This window comes from Budorcas taxicolor, chromosome 2 (assembly GCF_023091745.1).
Source record: "Budorcas taxicolor isolate Tak-1 chromosome 2, Takin1.1, whole genome shotgun sequence".
Classification (NCBI taxonomy): Eukaryota; Metazoa; Chordata; class Mammalia; order Artiodactyla; family Bovidae; genus Budorcas; species Budorcas taxicolor.
In genome coordinates this window covers 164171557-164195698 of record NC_068911.1, presented here as the reverse complement: position 1 = coordinate 164195698, position 24142 = coordinate 164171557, and the positions used below count along the sequence as shown (strand labels likewise).

Sequence of the window (24142 nt, the reverse complement as noted above, 5' to 3'; positions counted from 1 at the left end):
AAGGGATAAACTCTGACGTCATGGGCCGGCGTCGGACATGGGGGTTGGAGGCCATCTGGAGCAGGTGCTGGCAGGGCCCCTGGGAAAGGAGAGAGAGGGCAGCTGGTTCACTGGGTGGGGGGTGTCCTGGGGTCAAAGACCTCACGGCATGATGAAGCTAAGCTTTTCTGGAATTTCTGGCCTGGGAAGGATGGATGATGCTGCCTTGGCCTCTGGCTCCTCTCCTAAAGCCAGGCCCTATAGGTGCAGGACTCCTGGAAGAGGTCCAAGCTCAAGGAGACCTGGCCAGGTGGTGCCCTTGCACCCTCCATGGGTCCCCATCACCAACGGATCTGGGAGTCTCAGGGTTGCAGGGCCCTCCCACCTGGGAGGTGTGTCTGGTGCGCTGACATCGAGAACCCTTTTCTGCCCTGGCTGCTTCCTCTTGCCTTCGTCTAGGATTCTGAAACTTCTTGACAGGGCCTCCAGACTCATCTGCCCCCATCCAGGAGGCAAGGAAAGCTTTTCCCCCTGATTCAGGTGGTGAAACTGAAGGCCCCATGCAGTGATGGGATTGGCGAGGGTCCCACTGCAATTTCCCGGCCCGGCCTCCTTGAGATCTGCTCACCGCCTGTTCAGTGTCCTCTCTGGGAAGTTATGCAACTGGAAGGGGGCCCCCTCGGGATGAAATAATTGCAGAGAAAAACAGATGGGCCTCTGGAGCAATCTCTCCCTCCTCTGTGTGCCTGAGAATCCTCCGCAGGACCAGGAGGGGGCGCTGTTACACGGGGCGCTTGCTCCCCTTCCTGGGGAAGGGGCTGGACAATCCTCTCAGCCACACATTCCCCAGCCTCCTAAAAGGTTATACACACATTTCTTACCTCATCAAGGCCCCCTCTCATCTCTGCGCGTGGGTGCTCAGTCGCGACCGACTCTTTGCGACCCTACGGACTGTAGCCCACCAGGCTCCTCTGTCCCTAGGGATTCTCCAGGCAAGAATACTGGAATGGATTGCCATGCCCTCCTCCAGAGGGTCTTCCCACCCAGAGACTGAACCCCAGAGTCTCCTGCATCTTCTGCATCACAGGCGGATTCTTTACCACTGAGCCACCCATTTCTACAGGGTCCTCATAAAGGACTGAACATCAACTGCCCCCTGGAAGGGCTGACCCATGGTAGGCCTAAGGATCTAACCTTGCCCTTGTGGAGGAAGGAGAAAAAAGGAAGAGGGGCCAATAAGAATGGAGTCTTTTCTCTCCATGTCCCCACCTTTCAGAGGTTCAGGAGAAAGAAGAGGTCCCAGGCATGCTACTTTGGGGTGCCTGGAGCTTGGCACAATTCAGCCTGGCTCTGACTTTTCCTACTCCCTCTCTATGCCTCCTCCACAACTGATCACTCTCCTTTGGCCCCATCGATCAAGCTCCATCCCCTAAGCTTGCTTGCCCTCCTTATCCTCTGGAGCACAACACCCCCAACCCTTGGAAGACAAGCCCCTCCCCCTCTTTATCCCAGCTCCTTGTCTCTACCTGCCTCTCTCCTAACTCTGCCCTCCTCTGGGGACTCTTACCCAAAGACCTCCCCCACTTTCTTTCCCTAAGTCTGAGTACTCGTGTTTTTCTTTCATTGCCCCCTCTAAGCCTGGGTGCACGCCCCCTCCATTAACCCAAAGGGAGTCACTCTGTTTTCCGTCTGTCTCCCTCCTCTCCTTCCTCTCCTGCCTGCCAGGTGTCCTTTCCCAGCTCAGAACACAATTTTCCTTCTCTGGGAAGCTTGCCCTCCTAGCCAAGCTGGGGAAACTGCCTGTCTCCCTGCCATTGTCCTTTTCAGCCCACAAAGCTAGTGTCTGTTGCCTGGGGATTGGGAGGAGGGGGCTCTGCCAGGATGGAACCCTACAGGTTGCATGGATGTTCAGTGAATACTTGGGGGAATCAGTGGATGGAGAAGTGACAAATGACAAGACTCCCTACAGAACGGCCAGGCTCCTGAGACCCAGTGACCTTTTCTCCTTTGCCGTCAAGAGGAGTTATCACACTAGGCATTCAATAAAGGGCCACAAACAGCTCGCGTTCAGCTGCTCAGTGGTTCCAACTTTCCCAGGTCTGGCCTCTGGGGCCAGAGCAAGAAGGAACAGACCTTATGGAGGAAAAAATAGGAAGAGGGAATCTGAGTCCCAGGTCTAGCCCAGGAAGCAGAGATAGCCTTCTCTGTAGCTTTCTGAGCAAGGAAATGGGGAGGAGGGATGGGGAGCTTCCATCGCCAAGGCAGTCAAGTGCTGACTACCTCCTTGCCTGAAGGTCCCTCCAGCACGATCCTCCCTCTTCTATCCATCCCACCTGTCAGGCCCCAGGGAAGCAGGAACTGCACCCTGATCTGTCCCAGGGAAGCCTCATGCCACAAGTAACTCTTCCAGGATCTGACCTGCCCCAAAGGACCACAGGCCAGTGTTCAGAAGTGAGGGCTCACCAGAAAATTCTTCCACAGACGGGGGCAGGTAGAGCCCAAGGTGTTGATTCTGTCCACCCTGGGATGGGGGTGGGGCAGGGTTGATTTACTGCATGTAATCTCAAAGCTCAAAGAGAGAGGAGACCTACCTAGATGGCTACCCAGCTGTCACCAAGTACAAACAAGGGACACAGAAGACAGGAAGAACCAGCCTACAGATATTCAGATAGAAGGAGGTGCCCATGAAGCTCCCAACCTGTCCTTAATAAGGAGTTTCAGAGGATGTAGCTTCTGCTTCCTGGAAACCAACCCCGTGCCTGGCCCAACCTGCCTGGCTCCTTGGTGGTGGTGATGGTAGTCGCTCAGTCGTGTCCAACTCTTTGCAACCCCGTGCACTGTAACCTACTAGGCTTCTCCGTCCATGGGATTCTCCAGGCAAGAATATTGGAGTGGATTGCCATTTCCTTCTCCAGCCTGGCTCCTTAAACCTGTATAAACAAAGCAAATCTCAAAGAAGTTCGAGGTTGGTAACAATCCTGATTGTCCAATAGACAAAAAGGAGAGGAAACTTCCATCCTCCACCTGGAGATCCCTCATTCTTCCTCTTCAATATCTCTTCTTTTCTCTTCAAATGAAAAGAGTGGTGCCACTGTACCGGTGTAACTATAGACAGGCAATCAGGGTGGCTGCCTGGAGGTGGTGAGCCAACTCATCAAAACAGAAAGGACACACTGCTGATGGTCATCTTGGAGTTCAGGAGATCTGCTACCCCAAGCTCAGGCCTCACACGTAGGTTATTTCCTAAACAAAGGGACCTGCACTTTCCAGCGCAGAATGCCGGGGTGGGAGGAGAAAGCATATCGTTTCGCATCAGCCTCTGCTATGGGATCTACCAAGAGACCCCTGGTTCTCCCGGTCCCTCTTGACTCCAGTAGCCTTCAGGCCTGGGGAGCAGCTTCCTTCCCCCGAAAAAGGTCATCCGGGTGCCTCCAACCCTCCGGGTCGTCTTGGCCGCAGGGATTCGCCAGCGCGCCCTCCCCTGGTCTCTTGCTCTCCAGCTGAGTCCTGCTCGGAGGCAGTCACGGAGTCACAGATTCCCACACCTCACTCAGTTCTTAGGATCCTCTGTCTCCGCTGCCCATCCCAAATAACTCCTCAGCCTGCGGAGACGCCCTTTCCAGGAGAAGGAGTCTTTGGTGGCAGGGATATTTGGGCGTGTACCGACAACTAGACGGGGACCACTCAGCGGCAGAGAACGCGAACGCGACCACCTGTTACGGCTCACAGAAGCCAGACCTGGCTCGGGGTCCGGTGAAGCTCGCTCCCCAGACTGTGCAGGTGCACAGGACACTGGAGCGACAGCCCCACGCTGCGGATCCTCGCGTGGGTGCAGACTGGGTCAGGCGCGCCCCCGCCGGTGCAGACGGGAGCCATCTGGCGGGTCAGACCCGGGGACGTTCTGTGCAGCCGACCCGGGCTGAGGACGCACTTAGAGTCACCGCGTCCGGCACACGGGGCTTCGGTATACACGCAGGAACACTCGGATCTCAAACACACCCGCAGTTTTCTGGTTTTTGCTCTCACCCGCAGGCGAAAAGCTTGCATTCTCTGGTGTAGGGCTTGCGCTTCCCCCCGCGGCCCCGGGCAAATCCCTCTCTTCTTGCGCCTCCCTCCCCGACCTCGCGCTCCACCATCCGCCTCCTCAATCTCAAGGCATCGGTGCCTCTCGCCCGTCAGGTGCCCCGGGGAAGAGATTGGCAACAAGGCAGCTCTGAGTGGATTTCGGACTGTGCCAACTTTCTGGCTGTGTGCTTTTGGTCAAGTGATTTAATTCCTCTGAGCCCATCTTTGCACCTGCAAAGAGGGAAACTGATCCTTTCCAAGACGAGCGTGTGGGTTGAGGGCCAAGCTTGTGCGCAGGGCACCGGGTGCATGGACTCTTGGCATGCTAGGGCGCGCTCCCTGCAATCCGTGGTCCCTTGTGCGCGCCGCTTTGCAGCTTGGAACGCAGTCCGGAGAGAGCCCGCCGAGCCGCGGGATCCCTCCAGGGTGGGGTGAGGGTGGGGGCCGAGGGGGAGCCCCCGCAGCCCCCTCCCGGCCCTCGGCGCGCGTGCCATTGGCCCGGACGGCCCTGTGGGCGGGAGGATGACATCAGCGGCAGGTTGGATTATAAAGGCGCGAGCGGAGCCGCGGACTCAGAGCGCACCCAGCCGGCGCCGCGCAGCACTGGGACCCGCGCCCGCATCGCAGCCCGGCCAGACTGCTCCGCGCTCGCCTGCCGGTCGGCCCGCCGGCCCCGCGCACCCTCGCTGCCGCCCGTCTGCGCCCAGGCACCCCACGGGCACCATGCACCTCTCCCAGCTGCTGGCCTGCGCCCTGCTGCTCTCACTCCTCTCGCTCCGGCCCTCCGAAGCCAAGCCCGGGGCGCCGCCAAAGGTGGGTACTGTCGCGGGGACGTCGGAACCTGTGAGGGGCAATGGGAGGGCTGGGCTGTCTAGGAGGGCGTGGCGCACCGGGGTGGGGGGTGAGAGCAGTGGGGGCGGAAAGACGGCTCTCTCCCTTGAGATGCGCGCGGGGGACAGCTGGGGGGCCCTGGAAGCCCGGACTCGGGATAGCGTCTACAAATGCGCAGCCCCGACCACAAAGTGGTCAGCCCCGCAAGGAGCAAAGGAGAGGAGGGCAAAGGGCTCCCCGAGAGAGCGGACCACGGCGGCCCCGAGGCAGGTGGACGCAGGGCCGAGCTGCCGGACACCTGTGACGGGCGTTCTCAGGACTCCGCGCCAGACCATCGGCTGCCCCGCCGAGTCCCCCGCGCTGCCGCGGCGCGTGCCTTGACCTGCTCGTCCTTTCCCTTGGAAGGTCCCGCGAACTCCGCCCGGCGAGGAGGTGGCCGAGCCCCAGGCTGCGGGCGGCGGTCAAAAGAAGGGCGACAAGACTCCAGGGGGCGGCGGCGCCAATCTCAAGGACGACCGGTCGCGACTGCTTCGGGACCTGCGCGTGGACACCAAGTCCCGGGCGGCGTGGACCCGCCTGCTGCACGAGCACCCCAACGCGCGCAAATACAAAGGAGGCAACAAGAAAGGTTTGTCCAAGGGCTGCTTCGGCCTCAAGCTGGACAGGATCGGCTCCATGAGCGGCCTGGGTTGTTAGTGCGGCGACCCCTGGCGGCGGTGAGTACCACCAACCCTGGCCTCTGGGCGCTCTTGCACACCCAGCACCCCCCGCGAAGCCCCCAGAGCCAAGCCTGTACCCCCTCCCGCAGGCCGGTTCCCCTCTGATCCCGTGGCCCTGGGACCTTTCCTCCTCACGACCAGCCATCCGGACATAGGACTGTGTGTGTGCTTGACTTTTGCCCCAGGGACATTTATCATCCCATTTTACAGATGGAGAAAATGAGGGAAAAGTAGTCGGGGAACTTTGGCAAGGTCAGAAATGGCTCAACATGGATGAACCCATCTGACTTCCTCTGGAGAATCAGAGACAGCTTGGTGGGGTCCCACCCACCCCAGGACCACAAAGCAACCAGCAGCATTGGCCCCAGTTCTCCAACTGGGGGGGGGGAGGGGCGAGGTTGAGGGGTGATCCTCGGTTTGTGGCAGCAAAGGAGGAAGGGCATACATACAAGTCAAGGGTAAGTTCGTTTGCCAGCCACTGCATCATGGTGCTGGGTAGTAAGCAGCCCAGGGGTCAGGACAGCTCCCTGGGTCTGTTGTCCCTGTGATGCGACAGACTTGGGGTGACACCTGCCCCTCTCAATAGACAGAATAGCCACTTGTTAGCATCACCATGGGACATTTCAGCCCCAGAGCATTCTGATTCTTGTCTGGGTCTCTAAACCGTGGCTGTGGGCAAGCTGGCCTGTCCAGGGTCCTGACGCTGCTGCAATCCGTGTGACTTCAGGATCCAACCTCAGTGTTCGTGGCACTATTTCAGGGCAAGGAAACAGAAACTAAAATAAATCTTTTTTTGCCCCAACCTCAAACTCAAACATATCCCAAACTGAGCTCTTCCCCACCCCCTACCCGCCACCCCCACCATGCCTAGGCTCCACACCTGGGTTTCTGGCATAGCCTTCTCCCCTTCCACCAGGCTGGAAACCCCCATGCTACCTTCTGCCACTGCCGAGCACTGCATCCTGGCAAGATACTGGGCCAAGGTCCTTCCCTCCTTTCCCCATCCTCTCCATCCCCGCTGCCCATCAGTGTCCGTGGACAAACAACATTCAGCCTCTGGGACTGACCTTCAGCTGCTTTAGAATCTGACCCCTCCCGGTGTCCAGCCTTGCCTGCGGCCAGCTGCTGTCACTCCCTGTCCCACAGCCTTTCTGTCCCACTCCAGACCAAGCTGTTCTCTCATCCCAGAAGCCCTATCAGTGTCCACGCTGTCTTCCCCCCAGAGGACAAGAGCTCCCCTCTCTGAAGCTCTCCAGCACAACGCCTGAGGCTTCGATACAGAAAACCTCACCTGAGCTATAGCTGTCTGTGAACTCATGAGCACATTAAGGGCCAGATGCTAGCCAAAGATGATCTGGGGTCTGTAAGATGCCCAAAGGGGCTCTGAAAAATGCCTGTCAATGACCCACAAAACTTGCCTCAACTTAGGGGCACTCCTCACCCACCTGCCCTAGCATTTAGCTGGTGTCTTTCCTCTGCAGCCAGACATGGCCGGGCTGTATGCTCTTCCTGCAAGGGCTTCATCCGTCTGAGATCTTTACTTGCTGTGATTCTAGCACGTGTGCCCCAGTCTTTAGAAGCTACGGTTGTGATGGGTTTGTTCTATTCTCTCCTGTCTCAGCAACGAAGAGATGGAGCCACAGGCCTTAGACTTTCAACTTGTGATTTAAGCATCAAGTTCCTACTTGAGAATCCAAACAAATGGTATTATGAGTTAGCAGAGGATGGGATAAGGTCCTGGCATCAGGTCAAGAGCCTGCTGTGCACGTCCCCGTAGGTTCCTTGTTCTCAGATGTGGTTGTCTGTGGGTACCAGGTGGGCATGGGGAGAAAGACCTTGAAGGAGGAATTGGGGTTGCTAAGACTTCTTGACCCCTTTGACTGAGGAGGTTTGTCAACTGCCTGGAAGTTCTCTTTTAGCTGAACGCTAACCTCCAACATCCACAACCGTCTCAGCCCTACCCTCACCCCTATCACCGTGAGAAGGCAGAGCATCCTTCCTGTTGCCAGCAGCCTCCTAGTGGAGATGCCCCGGCTATCTCACTGTCTGGGCTAAAAAAAGGAAAGACAGCTTAGGGTTCCCTATTGATGAAAGCTCTTCCAAAGCAGTGGCCATGTCTCCACTCAGGAGTTGACTTTGGCTCTAACCAGCCGCCATAATGACTATCGCTGCTGGTTATAGCCTTGATTATAAAATGCTAATGACAGAGATGAGGTGTGGAGGGTGCCTGAATGAACACCTCACACACATCTATCATCTGTTTAAACACATGGGACGCCCAGAGAAGGGGGCTGGGGGAGAGTTCACCAAGGCCTTGAGGCCCAGGGTCCCTCTGCTCATGCTGTCCGCCACCCTGCCTCCGAGGTGGCCCCTCCAGTCCCGGGGGACCCTCACACCCGTTCGCCCTCACATCCACTAGCAGAGACCGGGTGCAGCCCCCATCAAATGCCTCTGCTAACCCAGCATGCCCACTCATCTCCCCAGGGCAGGTGCCTGATGCCCTTTCCTCTGCTTCTGAAAGGGACCCTTTCTGAGGAGAAGCCAGCCGGGGAAGGAAGTGCTGTTTACTGGGCCGCTGTGACCCAGACATTCTGCCAGTGCCCTGTGTGGCAGCCCTGGGAGGTGGCTATTATCCCATTTTATGGGTGAGGAAAGCAAGCCTAAAAAGCTCTCCAGAGCCATCCCAGAAGCACTTGTCCGAGTCGGGATTTGGGCCCAGAATTCCCCGCTCTTCAGACGCTTCTCTCCCCCTTCCCTCCATTGTCCCCCAGACTTATAAAGCCAAGGCAAGCACGTGACCGAGGGTTTGCATTGTAGCTCAAATGAAGGGGAGGCGGGGGAGTTTTCCCTTCCTCTTCCCTCACTGTGTCCCACTGAGCACCCAGGGCAAGGCCTGTGCTTAGACAGAGGGGTCGGAGGGCTGGCTGACTTTCTGGTTCCACCTGTGCTTGAACAGGAGGTGCCAAGGACACAGCAGGTGACGGCTGAAGGCCTGGGGAGGACCTGAGCGGAAGGGCCTTATCCCTCTGCAGCAAGGCCTCCGTCAGGGCCTGTAGGGCAGAGGTGGAGGGACTACGCCTCCTGCTACAGCTGGAGTGGGAAGAAGGTTCTAGATGTGCCCTGCAGGCAGGCTGGGCTTTCTCGGCTGAGTTCCCCTGGCCCTCTGTGTTTCAGGATTGGGGACTTGCTGCGTTTTGCTGAGGTCACCCTTGGTCATCAGCCTCCTCGCATCTGGAAGCACCTCCAGCGCAATGTGGCTTTTACATTTCTTTTTTTTTCCTGGTACTGGGAATACACAACACCAGCTGTTTTATGATTATTTAGGGAGGGGGGTATGACTTTATCATTTGTTTTTTTTTTTTTACTGAAAAATAAAAAGTTATATATTATATATATATTATATACATGAAACACACACACCTACACCAACGCGATGACAAGGGACAGTTTTTAAGAGACTGACAAAACCAGCTGTAAAACATTGCTGTTTGTAAATTCATGTCATGCATAAATGTATTTATGTTGTAAAGCTATTTATATTGTTTATAAAGAGATATTTATAAAAATTTTATTTATGTAACTAAATGAAAAAAGTCAATCATTGTAATGTTTTTGTCTTAACTAGTTGAAAAATGTAAAAAAAAAAAACTCATTCCATGAAGATCTTGAAAGCTGTCTTTATTTACTCATGGCACTTCTTTTTTAGTAATTAGTCTGAGGAGGAGGGAAGAGGTGGTGACAAGGATTTTGCCTCTGAATGGATCTAGCAGCCATGTTCCCAATTCTGGATTGATTTATATCCAAATCCTCCAGGAATCTTGTTAAAAATACAGATTCCTTCTCCCACCCACCCCCAATCCACTGAATCTGTGTCTCCCAGGATAGGATTGACCATGTGGCTTTTGTCCCAAGTGATTCTGATCATCTCGGCCGTGTCAGGAAGCTCTGCTCAGGACACTGGACAGCTGAGAAGTCAGATGTGGTGAATTAAATTAAAATTAAATTTAGCTAACGGAGGGCCCTCTAATTCTACTCCGTCTTCTCTCTGTTATTAGAGGAAACAAATAACTGAACATGTCCTTTCTGCTTTGGGGAGATTTAGAAGGTTCCTGTGTAACTTGTGGAGTGGGTCCGGTTACCTTATGAATCTCAGCTCAAGGAATTATGGGGTGGGTGGTTTTCTCCAGGCTTGGGGGGGTGAGGCCAAGGATCTCAGAAAGAACATATTCTGTGGTTGGTTTCCTATTTGCATCATGTGATGTGCTTTTTGAGGGGGATGTAGGTTTTCTTTTCACCTGAAGCTGTTCACAAGTTTGGCTCATACGCCCTATGGAGCCTTGCATGAGAAATTATGAATATTTACAATCTCTTCTCCTGAAGCCATCAGGAAATTTAAATCATTTCAAGCTAATCTCACTCTATCCTTGGTACTTGCCTCTTCTGGGCAGCTCCCCCATCTGCCTTCTGTCCCTAGTTTGGTGAAAACAAGGACAAATAGAGCCTCTGGGGCTGGTTCTGCCAGGCGGGCATGACTCCTTTCAGGGGGATCCAGAGTGGTTGTGGCCCCAAGATCATGGGGTCAGCGGACCTGTCCAAGTGTCTTCAGAGGAAAATTGGCTGGGGATGGGTGTTGCGAAGTGGCCAGTGGAGCCAGGATCCTCTGTCCATGGAATTCTCCAGGCAAGAAGAGTGGGTTGCCAGTCCCTTCTCCAGGAGATCTTCCCGACCAAGGGATCGAACCCAGGTATCCTGCATTGCAGGCAGATTCTTTACTGTCTGAGCCACCCAAGAAGCCCCATGCTGCTACTGCTGAGGGTAGGGAAGTGGCCTGTGGCACCTGGCTTTTCCACGGACATCCGAGCCCCTGACCTCTCTTCCCTGAGCAGCGGGTTCTCCGGTGGGCAGATGGCCAACACAGTGACCTCACCTAGGTAAGGAAACAGCTTTGAAGTCTTGTTCCAGCTGGGGAGACAAGGGACCTTCTTCCCACCCCTTGATTTCCACCACTGTCCGGTGGCCCTTCTTTAAGCCAAGTTCACCAGGGCCTGGCTCTCTTCCTCGGTCTCACCCTGCTTCCGTGGCTCAGAACTCGGATGCCAGGTCAATGAGGGTGAGGGGCTGCCATACCCAGGGCTCGCCAGTGCCTCAGTTTGCTGTGCTGTCTGCAGACCCCTTGCCAGAGGATGCTGAGGGGTGCTGCCAGAGGAGGAGGAGGAGGAAGGCAGTGGGTCCACTGTGGGCTTCACTGGTAGGGAGGCAGGCATATCTTCCAAAGCCCAGATACAAGGAATGGAGAATTCTGGGATTCAAAGAGCTGCCACCGGAAGTAAAAGGTTTTCTCCGTGGACGGTATCTGGACACCCAGGATCCTGGGCCCAAGCACCACAGAGTCTCCTCCTAAGTGGCTCTCATCCCTGGATCAGCTGCAAACAATATGCATGATGGGATTCTGGTGGCTCAGACTGTAAAGAATCTGCCTGCAATGCAGAAGACCTGGGTTCTGTTCCTGGGTCGGGAAGATCCCCTGGAGGAGGGAATGGCAACCCACTCCAGTATTCTTGCCTGGAGAATTCCGTGGACAGAGGAGCCAGGCCGGCTACAGTCCATGCGGTCACAGAGTCAGACACCACTGAGCAACTAACACATACACACACAACACGCGTGACTCTCTGTTGCCAATCCAGCCTTCCGCCAGTGGAGGCCAGCCCCTCACCTGTTGTCTGAGGATGCTGCCAGAAGGCAAGTCCTCCTTTGCCATCTAAACCTGAAGTCCTCTGACTGCTTCCTTGTCAGCCCAGCCATGAGTTTCGGCTGGAAAGCTGGGAAGGATTAACAGGTAGTCCATCAGCCCCAGGAAAAGTTTTGAAACCTGCAGAGATTTTCCGAGTGGTATTGTCCAAGGCTTTCGGTCCTCCAGGCCAACTTTTGGCCTCGTTCCTCTCCACGGAGGATCTCACCATCAGAGCTGCCTGGGGCACCTGCAGCTTCTCTCCCACCAGGATGGCCACCAGCTGGTCCTACCAGTTCCAGGGATGGGTCCCATGGAGTCCTGGTCTTCTAAGATGGGGCCAGTTGAGCAGAAGCTAAAAGAATTTCAGGCCCTGGAAGGCCTCAGGACTCAGGATGTCCTGGAGGAAGACATTCCCTTCCCTGAAGTTCTCAGTTGTTGGGGAGTCAGGGCGAGGAATGGGGGATCTGCCTGGTTGAAACTCCCTGATGCTGTGGCTGGTAATACATAGGAGCTCTGTTTGGCAGGTGGGGCCCAGGAACCCACCTTGGGCTCCCAAATACACCTGGAGGACAGGCCCCATCTCTCAAGCCTGTGTTTTCCCAAGAGGTACCACCCTACCCCTACCATAGAGGTGATGGTGGCTGGGGAGGCAGAGCCTCCAGGTCCTCAGCCAGGCAGGTTCCAGAAGCCTCCCCACCTCTGCCTGAAACATGGGAGGTCCTCCCCTAATGCCAAACAAGTGGTCCAAAGTTGGGCTGCACACAAGCAGGCCAGTCTGGGGGTGATCGAGGTGGGGGGTACAATATCAGGACCCAGTCAGAGCCCTGCTCTTCCATAGGAAAAGCTCTTAGTCCGGGCGGGTGGCAAGGGGCAGACTAAGGAAGCCCACCCCCAGACAGGGATGATGTAAGAAGGGAGGGAGCAAGTCAGGGTCCCCTCTGAAAAGGGATTCGACTCAGATGGTTCACATGAGGAAGTTTAACTGAAGCGATAGAGGCGTGGGCAGGTGTGATGGAGGAGCCAGTGGGAAGCCAGGTTCTCCCTGGGGGCAAAGGGAGGGACTGTCCTGGAGTTGGAGCTGTGTCAATGCAGGGCAGAATGAGGCAGAAATACCCCAGCTTCTCTCCCAGCTCCATCCCAGTCTCTCGCTGGTGCCTTCAGTTGGCTAAACCCACCAGAAGCCAGCCAGCAGGGGAGCCTGGGTTCTGCAGCCTGCAGGGTGGGTAAGGTGGGAGGCAGACAGAATCACAAAGCACCAGAGGGATGTCGCTTGAGCCCGGGGTCCTACATACACCTCCTTCCTGCAAGAATGAGGCCTGCAGGAGGTGTAGGGGTGATATCACCTCCCCAGAGGCCACTGATTGTCTTGATTGTAGGAGACAGAAGATTGACTGGGTCCAAAGTATGGGCACGGGACTTTCCTGGTGGTCCAGTGGCTTAGATTCCACACTCCCAATGCAGGGGGCCTGGGTTCAATCCCTGGTCAGGAAACGACATCCCGCTTGACACAACTAAAGATCCTGCTTGCCGCAATGAAGATCAAAGATCCCACGGGCCACAGCTAAGACCTGGCGCAGCCAAGCAAACAAATAAAAATATTTTAAAAACAACAAAACAAAGTGTGGGTGCTGTGTGACCGGCAGTTTCCATTCTAGGAGTGGTTCCCACATTCGTATCTTTACTGAGCTTGTCTGGAGGCTCACTGGGGCTCCCACCACACCGTCTACACCCTTCACGTCCTTCCTGCCCCGCTGAAGACTGATAATGGTGTTAGAAAAATTCACTGTGACTTTTTTCTATTTATCCTTATTTTTTCTTGTATTATTATTATTTATAATTGATTTGCAAGGTGTTACAACATGTAAGTGAAAGTGTTAGTTGCTCAGTCATGTCTGACTCTTTGCCAGACATGGGGTGTAGCCCGCCAGGCTCCTCTGCCCATGAAATTCTCCAGGCAAGAATACTGGAGTGGGTAGCCATGCCCTTCTCCAGGGGATCTTCCCAATTCAGGGATCAAACCTGGGTCTCCTACATTGCAGGCAGATTCTTTACTGTCTGAGTCATCACAGAAGCCCTGTACAGCATAGTGTTTCAGTATTTTTATATATTACAAAATGATCACCACAATAAGTCTAGTTACCGTCTGTCACCATACAAAATGATTACAGTATCATTGACCATATTCCCCATGTTGTACGTCATATCCCTGTGAATTATTTATTCCATAACTGGAAGTTTGTACATCTTTATTGCCCTCTCCTGTTTCACTCAGCCCCCCCACACCCTTCACTCAGCACTCCCCCCCAACCAGGCTGTTCTCTATATCTATGAGTCTGTTTCTGTTTTGTTATATTTGTTTTATTTTTTTAGATTCCACATATAAGTGAAATGATACGGTGTTTATTTGTCCTTATATTTTAATAGTCATATAGGTGTTATTTATTCAGTACATTAAGGTTCAATTTTAGTATATGTATTAGATAGGCAATGTGAGGTTTTGCTGTGGTAACAAACAACCACAAAATTGCAGTGGGTTAAAATATTTATCTCCTGCTTGCACAGTCTATTGTGGGGCTGGGAAACCCTCCAGGGCAGCTCCTTACCATTCAATGGCTCAGTGTGGCGCCTCCAAACCAAAGAATTTTTCCTCAGTTGATGGGACATGGAAGAGAGCCTGCTGGGAGTTCAAGGAACCGAAGGCTTCTACCCAGGATGCAAGACTTACAGTCACATTTAACAGGCCAAACAAGTCACGTGGCCCATAAGCTACTTTTCAGAGCTGAGGTAGCACAGCTCTCCCTTGTGCCCAGAACTGGAGGAGACCTGCACTTCAGGGAACAGGAGCGAGTGCCTGCACCCACATGTAGGCACCATTTAAATCCTTCCTTCGCTGTGAGCTGTCCACTTCCTAGCAGATTCTACTTTATCTGATGTGAATGGTAACAGCCCTACTTAATTTTTATTTGTGCTTGATATCTTTGCCCAAGCTTTGATTCTTTCCCTTTCTGGTATTTTTTTTTAATTTAGGTGTGTTTATAATGTATTAGATTAAAAATATGTAATTCGAGACATTCTGCCTTTTAATAAGGAAACTAGATTGTTCACAGTTATTGTCATTATTGCTTACGCTTGGCCCAACTTTTTCATCTGAATTTTGACTTTGTGTTTTTAAGGTTCTTTAAAGTTTTTTGATCCTTTTAATTTAATTTTTTGTCTTCTGTAGACTCTGGTGCTTGCTTTTATCTTCTGCAATGATTTCGAAAGTAGATATCCTGTTTTTAATTCTGTTAGCAGTTCCATTTAGTTTTTCATGAAAATTATTAAACCCACATTTATATTATTATCAAAATCACAAACAAACACTGAGCTCCTTCACACGAGGGACAAGAATTCAGCCCATTTGCTCCTTCCCCTGCTTCCTCTGCCATCTCTGGGTCTCTATTAACATAATCTGAGGACAAGCTCCTTCACTGGATGTTACAGCTACCAAACACCCTCTCTCCAAAACACCTTCACCTTTCTTTTTGTTCCCCCAGGTTTATCAGAGATTCTGATTTTTCCACCCAAACCCACTTCTCCAGACAGGGCCCCATTGCACACATCTTAGTCTGGGCTAGCTTCTCGGTTCCCTGCCTGTTCTCCACGGCAGCCCGGGCCCATCCCACGAGTGTGAGGTTTGAATTTCAGGTTCAGTATATGGGGTGTGTGAGCATGTGTGTGTGTGTGTGTATGTGTGTGTCAGAGGTTTGATTTTCAGTTTCAGTGTACAGAGTGAGTGTGTGTGTGTGTGTGTGTGTGTGTGAGAGAGAGAGAGAGAGAGAGAGAGAGAGGTTTGAATTTCAGGTTCAGTATATGGGGTGTGAGTGTGTGTGTGTGTGTGTTGGAGGTTTGAATTTCAGGTTCAGTGTGTGGGATGTGAGTGTGTGTGTGTGTGTTGGAGGTTTGAATTTCAGGTTCAGTATATGGGGTGTGAGTGTGTGTGTGTGTGTGTTGGAGGTTTGAATTTCAGGTTCAGTGTATGGGATGTGAGTGTGTGTGTGTGTTGGAGGTTTGAATTTCAGGTTCAGTGTATGGGGTGTGAGTGTGTGTGTGTGTTGGAGGTTTAAATTTCAGGTTCAGTGTATGCGGTGTATGTGTGAGTGTGTGTGTGTGCTGGAGGTTTGAATTTCAGGTTCAGTGTACGGGGCGTGTGTGTGAGTGTGTGTGTGTGTCAGAGGTTTGAATTTCAGGTTCAGTGTATGGGGTGTGAGTGTGTGTGTGTGTCAGAGGTTTGAATTTCAGGTTCAGTGTATGGGGTGTGAGTGTGTGTGTGTGTCGGAGGTTTAAATTTCAGGTTCAGTGTATGGGGTGTGAGTGTGTACATGTGTGTGCGTCTCAGGGCAGTACAAGTGCTGTGCATTACACTGGGCAGCACAGGTGTGCTTCCCCACTAGAGTCAGCCAAACCTTTCATTTCTCCAGTGGCTGTTCAGACACGAGCTCTGCACTGCGTTCCCGAGAGGAATTCACACAGCTGCAGCGCATCCTCCTCTGGCCAAGGAATAGCAGGTCCGGAGCTGGAGAATGGACAGACCTGTCATCTCCGGGGCTGTCCGGCTCTCCAAGGCATCTCTTCTATCACTTTGTCTCATCTGCTGGGGCCTTAAGGCTTCAGCTAGGAGCAGGACAGAAACAGAGTTCCAGGTGTCCTATTTGTTAGAACTAAGAGTCAGAGGCTGCCCTAGTGGCTCAGTGGTGTAGAATCCACCTGCCAATGCAGGAGACATGAGTTCAATCCCTGGGTCAGGAAGATCCCCTGGGGTAGAAAATGGCAACCCACTCCAGTATTCTTGCCTGGTAAAATCCCACGAACAGAGGGGCCTGGCAGGCTGCAGTCCATGGGGTCGCAAAGAGGCAGACACGACCTAGAGACTAAACAAGAGGGTCAGAAAAGGTGCTCCACCCGGATGAACACCAGGGAGCGTGACAGCACTGGGAGGAACAAGGGCTCTCCTGGGACAAAGTCAGACAAGTCTGAGGATGTTGGGAGAAAGACAGGGCATCGGGGTACTACATGAAGCAGCCATGGATGGGGACAGCTGGACCCCAGGCTTGAGTGCGCAGGCTGGGGTAGGGGACCCCAGGTGGGTTTTGAGACCCAAGAAGCACTGCGGGGCTCCCTCTCCTGGCTTAGGGCTCAGGTCACTTGGGGGGTCTGTGGACACCAGGGCTGGTGTGAATTGTGAATGTGAGCAAAGAGAAGTGAGGCAGGCAAGCTGCAGTGCCGCCAGGGCTCAGGCAGCTCGGAGAAGGACTGGGAGCCTTTGGACGGCCGTCTGCAGAACGGCTGCCGAATCCACTAGAATCTACCTTTTTCATCACTGAACATACCCATCAGTAAAAGGTTGAGTATAATTATTTATCTGAACATTAAATGCAAGCATGTGCGTGCTCAACATGTCTGACTCTTTGCGACCCTATGGACTGTAGCCCTCCAGGCTCCTCTGTGCGTGGGATTGTCCCAGCAAGAACACTGGAGTGGGTTGCCATTTCCTCCCCCAGGGGATCTTTCTGACCCAAGGCTCCAACCTGCATCTCCTGCGTTGCAGGCAGATTCTTTACCACTGAGGGCTCAAATAAATGCAAGCATTTCTGTGTTAATAAAAGTATGATAGTATTGTATACACACATACTTTCTTCCCAGGCCGTGGGGTGCACTCACACTCCTGTTGGAGAGCACGGGCCCCGAGAACCTTCAGCAACTTTGCATCCATAGCCTGTTGGGGGGAAGGTGTCCCTCTCCTGTGTGATCCATGACCCATGAACGGGGAGGAAGCAGGGCCCAAACTCAAAGAAACCTTTTAGATAACTTCTGAGACTAGAAATGGGATAACATCTGGTAGGACGTTTGCCAGTGATGACAGCTATTACCTCTAGATGAGGGATTTCAGGTGGCTGCTTTTCTTTCTTGTACTTTTTAGTTGTACTTGTTTGCAATGAAGATATATATATATATGTATGTATGTGTGTGTATGTATACATACACATATATATGTTATTTGTATGTACATGTATATAGGGGCTTCCTCGGTGGCTCAGTGGGAAAGAATCCACCTGCAATGTAGGAGACGTGGGTTCAATTCCTGGGTCAGGAAAACTCGCTAGGGGAGGAAATAACAACCCACTCCAGTATTCTTCCCGGGACAATCCCATGGACAGAGGAATCTGGCGGGCTACAGTCCATAGGATCAAAAAGAGTCAGACACTACTGAGCACGCACACAGACACAAGTATATAGATACACACAGGCGTCCACAGCCACATTATTCATAATAACCAAAAGAAATCTCAAATGAGTTTCTTCAGTTTGTTCTGATAAACTACTAGCGTTTTAAAAGCTTGTGAAAAAGTTAAAACTAAGAAATTAATCAAACTTAGCTCTAATATCAAGCTTAGCATCTTATCCACACATATGAATAATTACTATAATAAATACTATAATATATAATTATAGTATTAATATTAAATATGGGCTTTAATTAATAGTCTAGCTTCATATTTTTCATATGTTAATTTATAGTATGAAAGCCATTATTATAAGTTTGCCATTTAGTAAAAACTATTCTAACATTTAATTATTTGAGTAATAAATAAATTAATAATTAAAAAAAATTTTAAGTCCATCACAACCCAAATGTCCATCAGCTAGTGTATAAGTAAAATGTGGTCCAGCCACATGTGTGTGCATGCGTGCTAAGTCGCTTCAGTGGTGTCTGACTCTATGCAACCCTTTGGACCGTATTCCCCCAGGCTCCTCTGTCCATGGGATTCCCCAAGCAAGAATATTGGAGCTGCCACTTCCTACTCCAGGGAATCTTCCCGACCCAGGGATTGAACCCATGTCTCTTATGCCTCCTGCATTGGCAGGCAGGTTCTTTACGACTAGCACCACCTGGGAAGCCCCTGGTCTATTCACACAGCAGAATATTATTTGGAAATAAAAAGAAATGGAGTTCTGATTCATGCCACAACATTGATGAACCTTAGAAACATCATGTGAAAGAAGTCAGGCATGAAGATCACGTATTGAATGGTTCCATATACACGAAAGGTCCGGAACAGGCGAATCTCTAGAAGCAGAAAGTACTGGGCTGGCCCAAAAGTTCATTCGGGTATTTCTGTAGCATCTTCTGGGAAAACCTGAAAGAACTTCTCGGGCAATCCAGTACAGGACAAGGTGCAGGCACACTCTAGCATGTGAGCGCCCACGCTTCCCAGCCTGCCGACGAAAGCCAGGCCTCATTGACCTGCAATTGCCACAGCCCGTAGGACTGTGCCTCCCCTCATAGCCACCCCAGTCATTTCAGGGAGATCCCCAAACACTTTCGCTCCCCATCCTCCAGATGGACCGTCAATGGCTCACAGCCCTCAAAGGGGACACTGGCCACCTAAGACTGTTGAAGCCCCCAGCCCCAGGAAGGCCACCTTACTGGACACGGAAACTGCCCCCTGAGGCCACCCTGAGGCTTTCTGGGCGCTCCTGTCTGGGGCTGGGATGCTGGAGGCTCTGGTCCCTAAGCGGTGCTGCTGGGTCGGATCTCATGAACCCCTCCTTCAGCTGCCCCTACCAGCCGCTCTGGTCTTTGGGTCTTGAAGTCAATCCATAGGGAGAGGGGCGGGGGCGGAGGGTGGCCGGTGACCCCAGGTTCTCCCCTCTCCTCTCATCACACTGTTGTGTTTGTCCTTTGCTTTGTCCTTACAGGCCATCCAAGCACTACTCCCCTCCCAGACTCCTTTCTCCTTCAGCTAAGCGGTAAAGGTCTTTGTGCCTATTGACACCGACTAACAGGTAGTCATATGGAGTCATTAGCTCCCAGTGAGAACAATCCCATTTGGGCAGAACCAAGATGCTCCCCCAGAGTGGCTGCAAGTTCTTCAAGGGCAAGGTTGAGGTCTTCTCATCCTGATGTTCCCAGCATCCAGCCCAGTTACTGGCACATCACAGGTACTCAGTGAAAGTCTGTGGCAGCAAAGAGCAGGCTGAAGATTCCAGTGCTGATCCCCGCTGATGGGAAGATGAGTGACTCTCATGGGTGAAACCCCTGGGGTCTCACAGAAGGGTCAGGGAGCTGTGAGCAGATCACACTCTTATTTCCAGTAAGTGAAGGCAAAGTGGCTGGCCTGGGGATGTGACCATCTGTCCCTTGAGATGGTCCCAGAATCAGAGTGCTCAGGACATGTCTCATCCAAATCACGTGGTAAAGGAGAGAGGCCTCTAGGAAAAGCCCCATGCAGAACTGGGCCTACTCCCTGCACATCGCCGCTCAAGAGCAACAGAAATGGCTGCTCAGCCTCCATCCTGCTGCTGCTGCTGCTGAGTCGCTTCCGTCGTGTCCGACTCTGTGCGACCCCAGAGACGGCAGCCCACCAGGCTCTCTCGTCCCTGGGATTCTCCAGGCAAGAACACTGGAGTGGGTTGCCATTTCCTTCTCCAATGCATGAAAGTGAAAAGTGAAAGTGAAGTCACTCAGTTGTGTCCGACCCCTAGCGACCCCATGGGCTGCAGCCCACCAGGCTCCTCCGTCCATGGGATTTTCCAGGCAAAAGTACTGGAGTGAGGTGCCATCGCCTTCTCCGCAGTCTCCGTCCTTGCCACCACCAAAGTTTCAAGACTTCCTTTATGACCCCTGTTGTTCAGTTGCTCAGTCGTGTCCAGCTGTTTGTGACCCCATGGACTGCAGCATGCCAGGCTTCCCTGTCCTTCACTATTTCCCGAAGTTTGCTCAAACTCAAGTCCATTGAGTCAGTGGTGTTATCTAACCATTTCATCCTCTGTCGTCCCCCTCTCCTCCTGCCCTCAACCTTTCCCAGCATCAGGGTCTTTCCAGTGAGTCAGTTCTTCAGATCAGATGGCCAAAGTATTGGAGCTCCAGCTTCAGCATCAGTCCTTCCAGTGAATATTCAGGGCTAATTTCTGCGAAGCCCGTTTTCCCTGGCTCATGGCTTCCATCTGTCTTCTGACAATGTTCCCACTCTGTGGTCTTTTCCTATGCTAAGTCTCTCTGACCCTTTGGACTTATGACAAACAAATTAGGAGACATGTGGTCAAACAAATATCTTTGCCTGTTTGAGTCTCAGTTTCTTAATCTGTAAAATTGGGATAAGACCTAATTCAGAGCGCTGTGAGAGAGCTAGATGTCCGAATAATGCCTCAGCTATTGGCATGCGTGTGAGTCTTAGTCATTCACTTGTGTCTGACTCTTTGAGACCTCATGGGCTGGAGCACACCAGGCTCCCCTGTCCTGCACTATCTCCTGGACTTTGCTCAGATTCATGTCCATCGAGTCAATGGTGTTATCTAACCATCTCATCCCCTTGTCGCTCCCCTTCTCCTCCTGATCTCAGTCTTTCCCAGCATTACGGTCTTTTCCAAAGAGTTGGCTCTTTGAATCAGGTGGCCAAAGTATAGGAGCTTCAGCCTTAGCATCAGTCCTTCCAATGAATACTCAGGGCTGATATTCTCATGATAGATTCACTTATTAATATTATTCAGGTCTTTGCTCAAATGCCAACCTCTCACCCAGACCTTCCCAACTGTCTTATCTGTAATCTCCTGAACCATCTTATTTGGAATACCTTCCCATCTTACCACCCACAAGGTGGTTATGCCCTCACCCTGCTTTATTTTTCTTCGGACACTATATTCTGTAAATTCCAGAAGAGTTCCAGAAAAACATCTATTTTTGCTTTATTGACTATGCTAAAGTCTTTGACTGTGTGGATCACAATAAACTGTGGAAAATTCTGAAAGAGATGGGAATACCAGACCACCTTGACCTGCCTCTTGTGAAACCTGTATGCAGGTCAGGAAGCAACAGTTAAAACTGGACACGGAACACAGACTGGTTCCAAATAGGAAAAGGAGTACGTCAGAGCTGTATATTGTCACCCTGCTTATTTAAATTCTATGCAGAGTACATCATGAGAAACGCTGGACTGGAAGAAACAAGCTGGAATCAAGATGCCGGGAGAAATATCAATAACCTCAGATATGCAGATGATACCACCCTTATGGCAGAAAGTGAAGAGGAACTCAAAAGCCTCTTGATGAAAGTGAAAGAGGAGAGTGAAAAAGTTGGCTTAAAGCTCAACATTCAGAAAACGAAGATCATGGCATCTGGTCCCATCACTTCATGGGAAATAGATGGGGAAACAGTGGAAACAGTGTCAGACTTTATTTTTTGGGGCTCCAAATCACTGCAGATGGTGACTGCAGCCATGAAATTAAAAGACGCTTACTCCTTGGAAGAAAAGTTATGACCAACCTAGATAGCATATTCAAAAGCAGAGACATTACTTTGTCAAGAAAGGTCCAGTTCTGAAAATCTAGACTTCTCTTTTACATCTTGTTCAAAACCCTGCAAAGCCCTGTGACAAAGGAAGAGCACCTGGGTACCCGAGGGAGGTATCTAGGGGCTTTGCAAACTACCCAGAGAAACTGCTGAGGTCTGAATTGTTCTCAGAAAAGGGATGTCAGCAAACACATGAGGCAGAGAGCCAAACGCTCCTGCAAGGTGTCACCAAGTTGGATCCACCCGGTCACTGCTGGACCCTGTCCTTCTACTGGGACTTCCAAGAAGGGATTCCCTGCCCGGGCCCCACTGGTCTGAGTTCTGAAGGTGTGCTTGGAGGCCCTCAGGTGCCTTGAAAGTGAAAGTCACTCAGTTGTGTCTGACTCTTTGCAACCCCATGGACTATAGAGTCCATGGAATTCCCCAGGCCAGAATACTGGAGTGGGTGGCCGTTCCCTTCTTCAGGGGATCTTCCCAACCCAGGAATCGAACTGGAGCCTCTTGCATTGCAGGCAGATTCTTTACCGTCTGAGCTACCAGGGAAGCCCTGATATCAGGGAAGACCTATCAGGTGACATAATAGCCATCAAACACCATGTTTGAAGGAAGATGGAAAAGGCAAATAACTGGGTCCATCCTAAAGGAAATCAGTCCTGAATATTCATTGGAAGGATTGATGCTGAAGCTGAAACTCCAATACTTTGGCCACCTGATCTGAAGAACTGACTCACTGGAAAGACCCTGATGCTGGGAAAGGTTGAAGGCAGGAGGAGAAGGGGACAACAGAGGATGAGATGGTTGGAAGCATCACCAACTCAATGCACATGAGTTTGAGTAAACTCCGGGAGTTGGTGATGGACAGGGAGGCCTGGCGTTCTGCAGTCCACAGGGTCGCAAAGAGTCAGACATGACTGAGCAACTGAACTGAACTGAACTGTAAGTTTCACTTTTTAAAAAAACCCATGGGGGCAGTGACTACATTTTTCAAAGTATATTGAATTTAATTCATTGTATACTTCCAATGGGTACACTCACATATGTAAATTACACCTCAATGCATTTGATTGGAAAATAACAACAAGGGAAAAAAGAGGGAACCAGAGGGAGGAAGGGATACTGATGAGAGCCAGGCTCTTGGCCCAAGGTGCATTCCCCCAGCCATGGTTATAAAAAGGTGGGAAATGCAGAGAAACAAAAAGGAAGAGCTGTCTCCTGCTTTTTATAGAATACAAGCATTTCTTAAGCAATCATCTTTTTTTTTTTTAACATAGTGAAAACTTTTATATTTGGAATTAGCCAGCTGGACTCAGCTTAGGTAATCCCAATTTTGTTGGCAATATCCAAAGCATCATAGTCAGGAGCCAATCAAACGTATGCCTCCGTCTCTCCATCAGGCCTGATCAGAGTACTGACCTTAGCCACAACAATGTCATAGGGCTTCTTCACAGCCTGTTTCATCTGGTGCTTGTTGGCCCTGACGTCCACAATGGACACCAGCGTGGTGTTGTCTTCTATTTTTTTCATGGCTGACTTGATGGTGATGATGGCATAGTGGTCAAGTTTGTTTCTCCTAGGGGCGCTCTTCCGAGGATATTTGGGCGGTCTCCTGAGTTGCAGTGTTTTGGGCCACCAGCAGGTTGGTGACATCTGGATCTTATTTTTGTGTGTGTGGCTGTGGGCACGGCTTTCTTGGTCTTCAAAGCCTTTGCTGTGGCTTCGACTTTAGGAGGGGCAGGGGCTTCCTTCTTCGCCGTCAGCGCCATCCTCATGAAAAGCTTGAGTGATCGTCTGTACTACTGACCCATAATGCTTTTGCATTTCTTAATGCTCCAAACAAAATAAGTGCTGTCAAACATGTTCTACCACTGCCAAAACACTGGGTCCACAGTCAAGCAAGGACCAGAATGACAGCTCAGTTTGGCCCAAACATGGTGGCATTTAAAGTTTGTCAATAATTACCAAAATATCATCAGTCAATCTTTATTCCAATTTTTAAAAAGGAATAAAGTGTTGCGAGGTCTCTGTCTGTCACAGGTCCTTAGAGAATGAAAAAGTTGGCAACGGCAGGGGAAAATCACAGCCTGCTGGTGCCCTCTGGTGGTAACATAGAAGGGCTGCATTGGGATTACAAAGGTGCCAACCAACGGTTTCCCAACTGTTGTTCAGTGGCTAAGTTGTGTAGGACTCTTTGCCACCCCATGGATTGCAGCACGCCCAGAGTCCCTGTCTTTCACTATCTCCTGGAGTTTGCTCAAACTCATGGTTCCCCAATTGGAGTTCATCAAATCTATTCAAGCAGAGCTGGCTGGGCCCCACCCCAGTTTCTATTTTGGAAGGTGAGGCCTGAGAATCAGAATTTCTGACAAGTCCCCAGCTGACACTGCCACTGTTGCTGCTGTCCCTGAGGCCACACTTTGAGAACCACTGGTTTAGGTTTATCCATCCCAATGCCTTGTTTGTGTAATGCTAAACTGCATGCTAAGAAAC

At 51.5% G+C, this 24142-nt stretch overlaps 1 protein-coding gene and 1 pseudogene across 1 annotated transcript; one reads left to right on the top strand and one right to left on the bottom strand.

Moving 5' to 3' along the window:
• Positions 1-4731: 4731 nt before the first annotated feature.
• NPPC (natriuretic peptide C) lies at positions 4732-8919 on the top strand. Its single transcript, XM_052636187.1, has 3 exons — positions 4732-4857; positions 5281-5591; positions 8769-8919. The coding sequence occupies exons 1-2, from the start codon at positions 4768-4770 to the stop codon at positions 5569-5571; spliced, it is 381 nt and encodes a 126-aa protein (XP_052492147.1). The 5' UTR covers positions 4732-4767; the 3' UTR covers positions 5572-5591; positions 8769-8919.
• Positions 8920-22966: 14047 nt separating this feature from the next.
• Positions 22967-23418, bottom strand: LOC128061289 (60S ribosomal protein L23a-like; annotated as a pseudogene).
• Positions 23419-24142: the final 724 nt, after the last annotated feature.

Bases quoted from the DNA above. Each gene is read 5' to 3' on its own strand.
- NPPC (XM_052636187.1), top strand. From the start codon at position 4,768: ATGCACCTCTCCCAGCTGCTGGCCTGCGCCCTGCTGCTCTCACTCCTC. The intron at 4,858-5,280 runs GTGGGTACTGTC...TTCCCTTGGAAG, and splicing joins AGCCCGGGGCGCCGCCAAAG to GTCCCGCGAACTCCGCCCGG.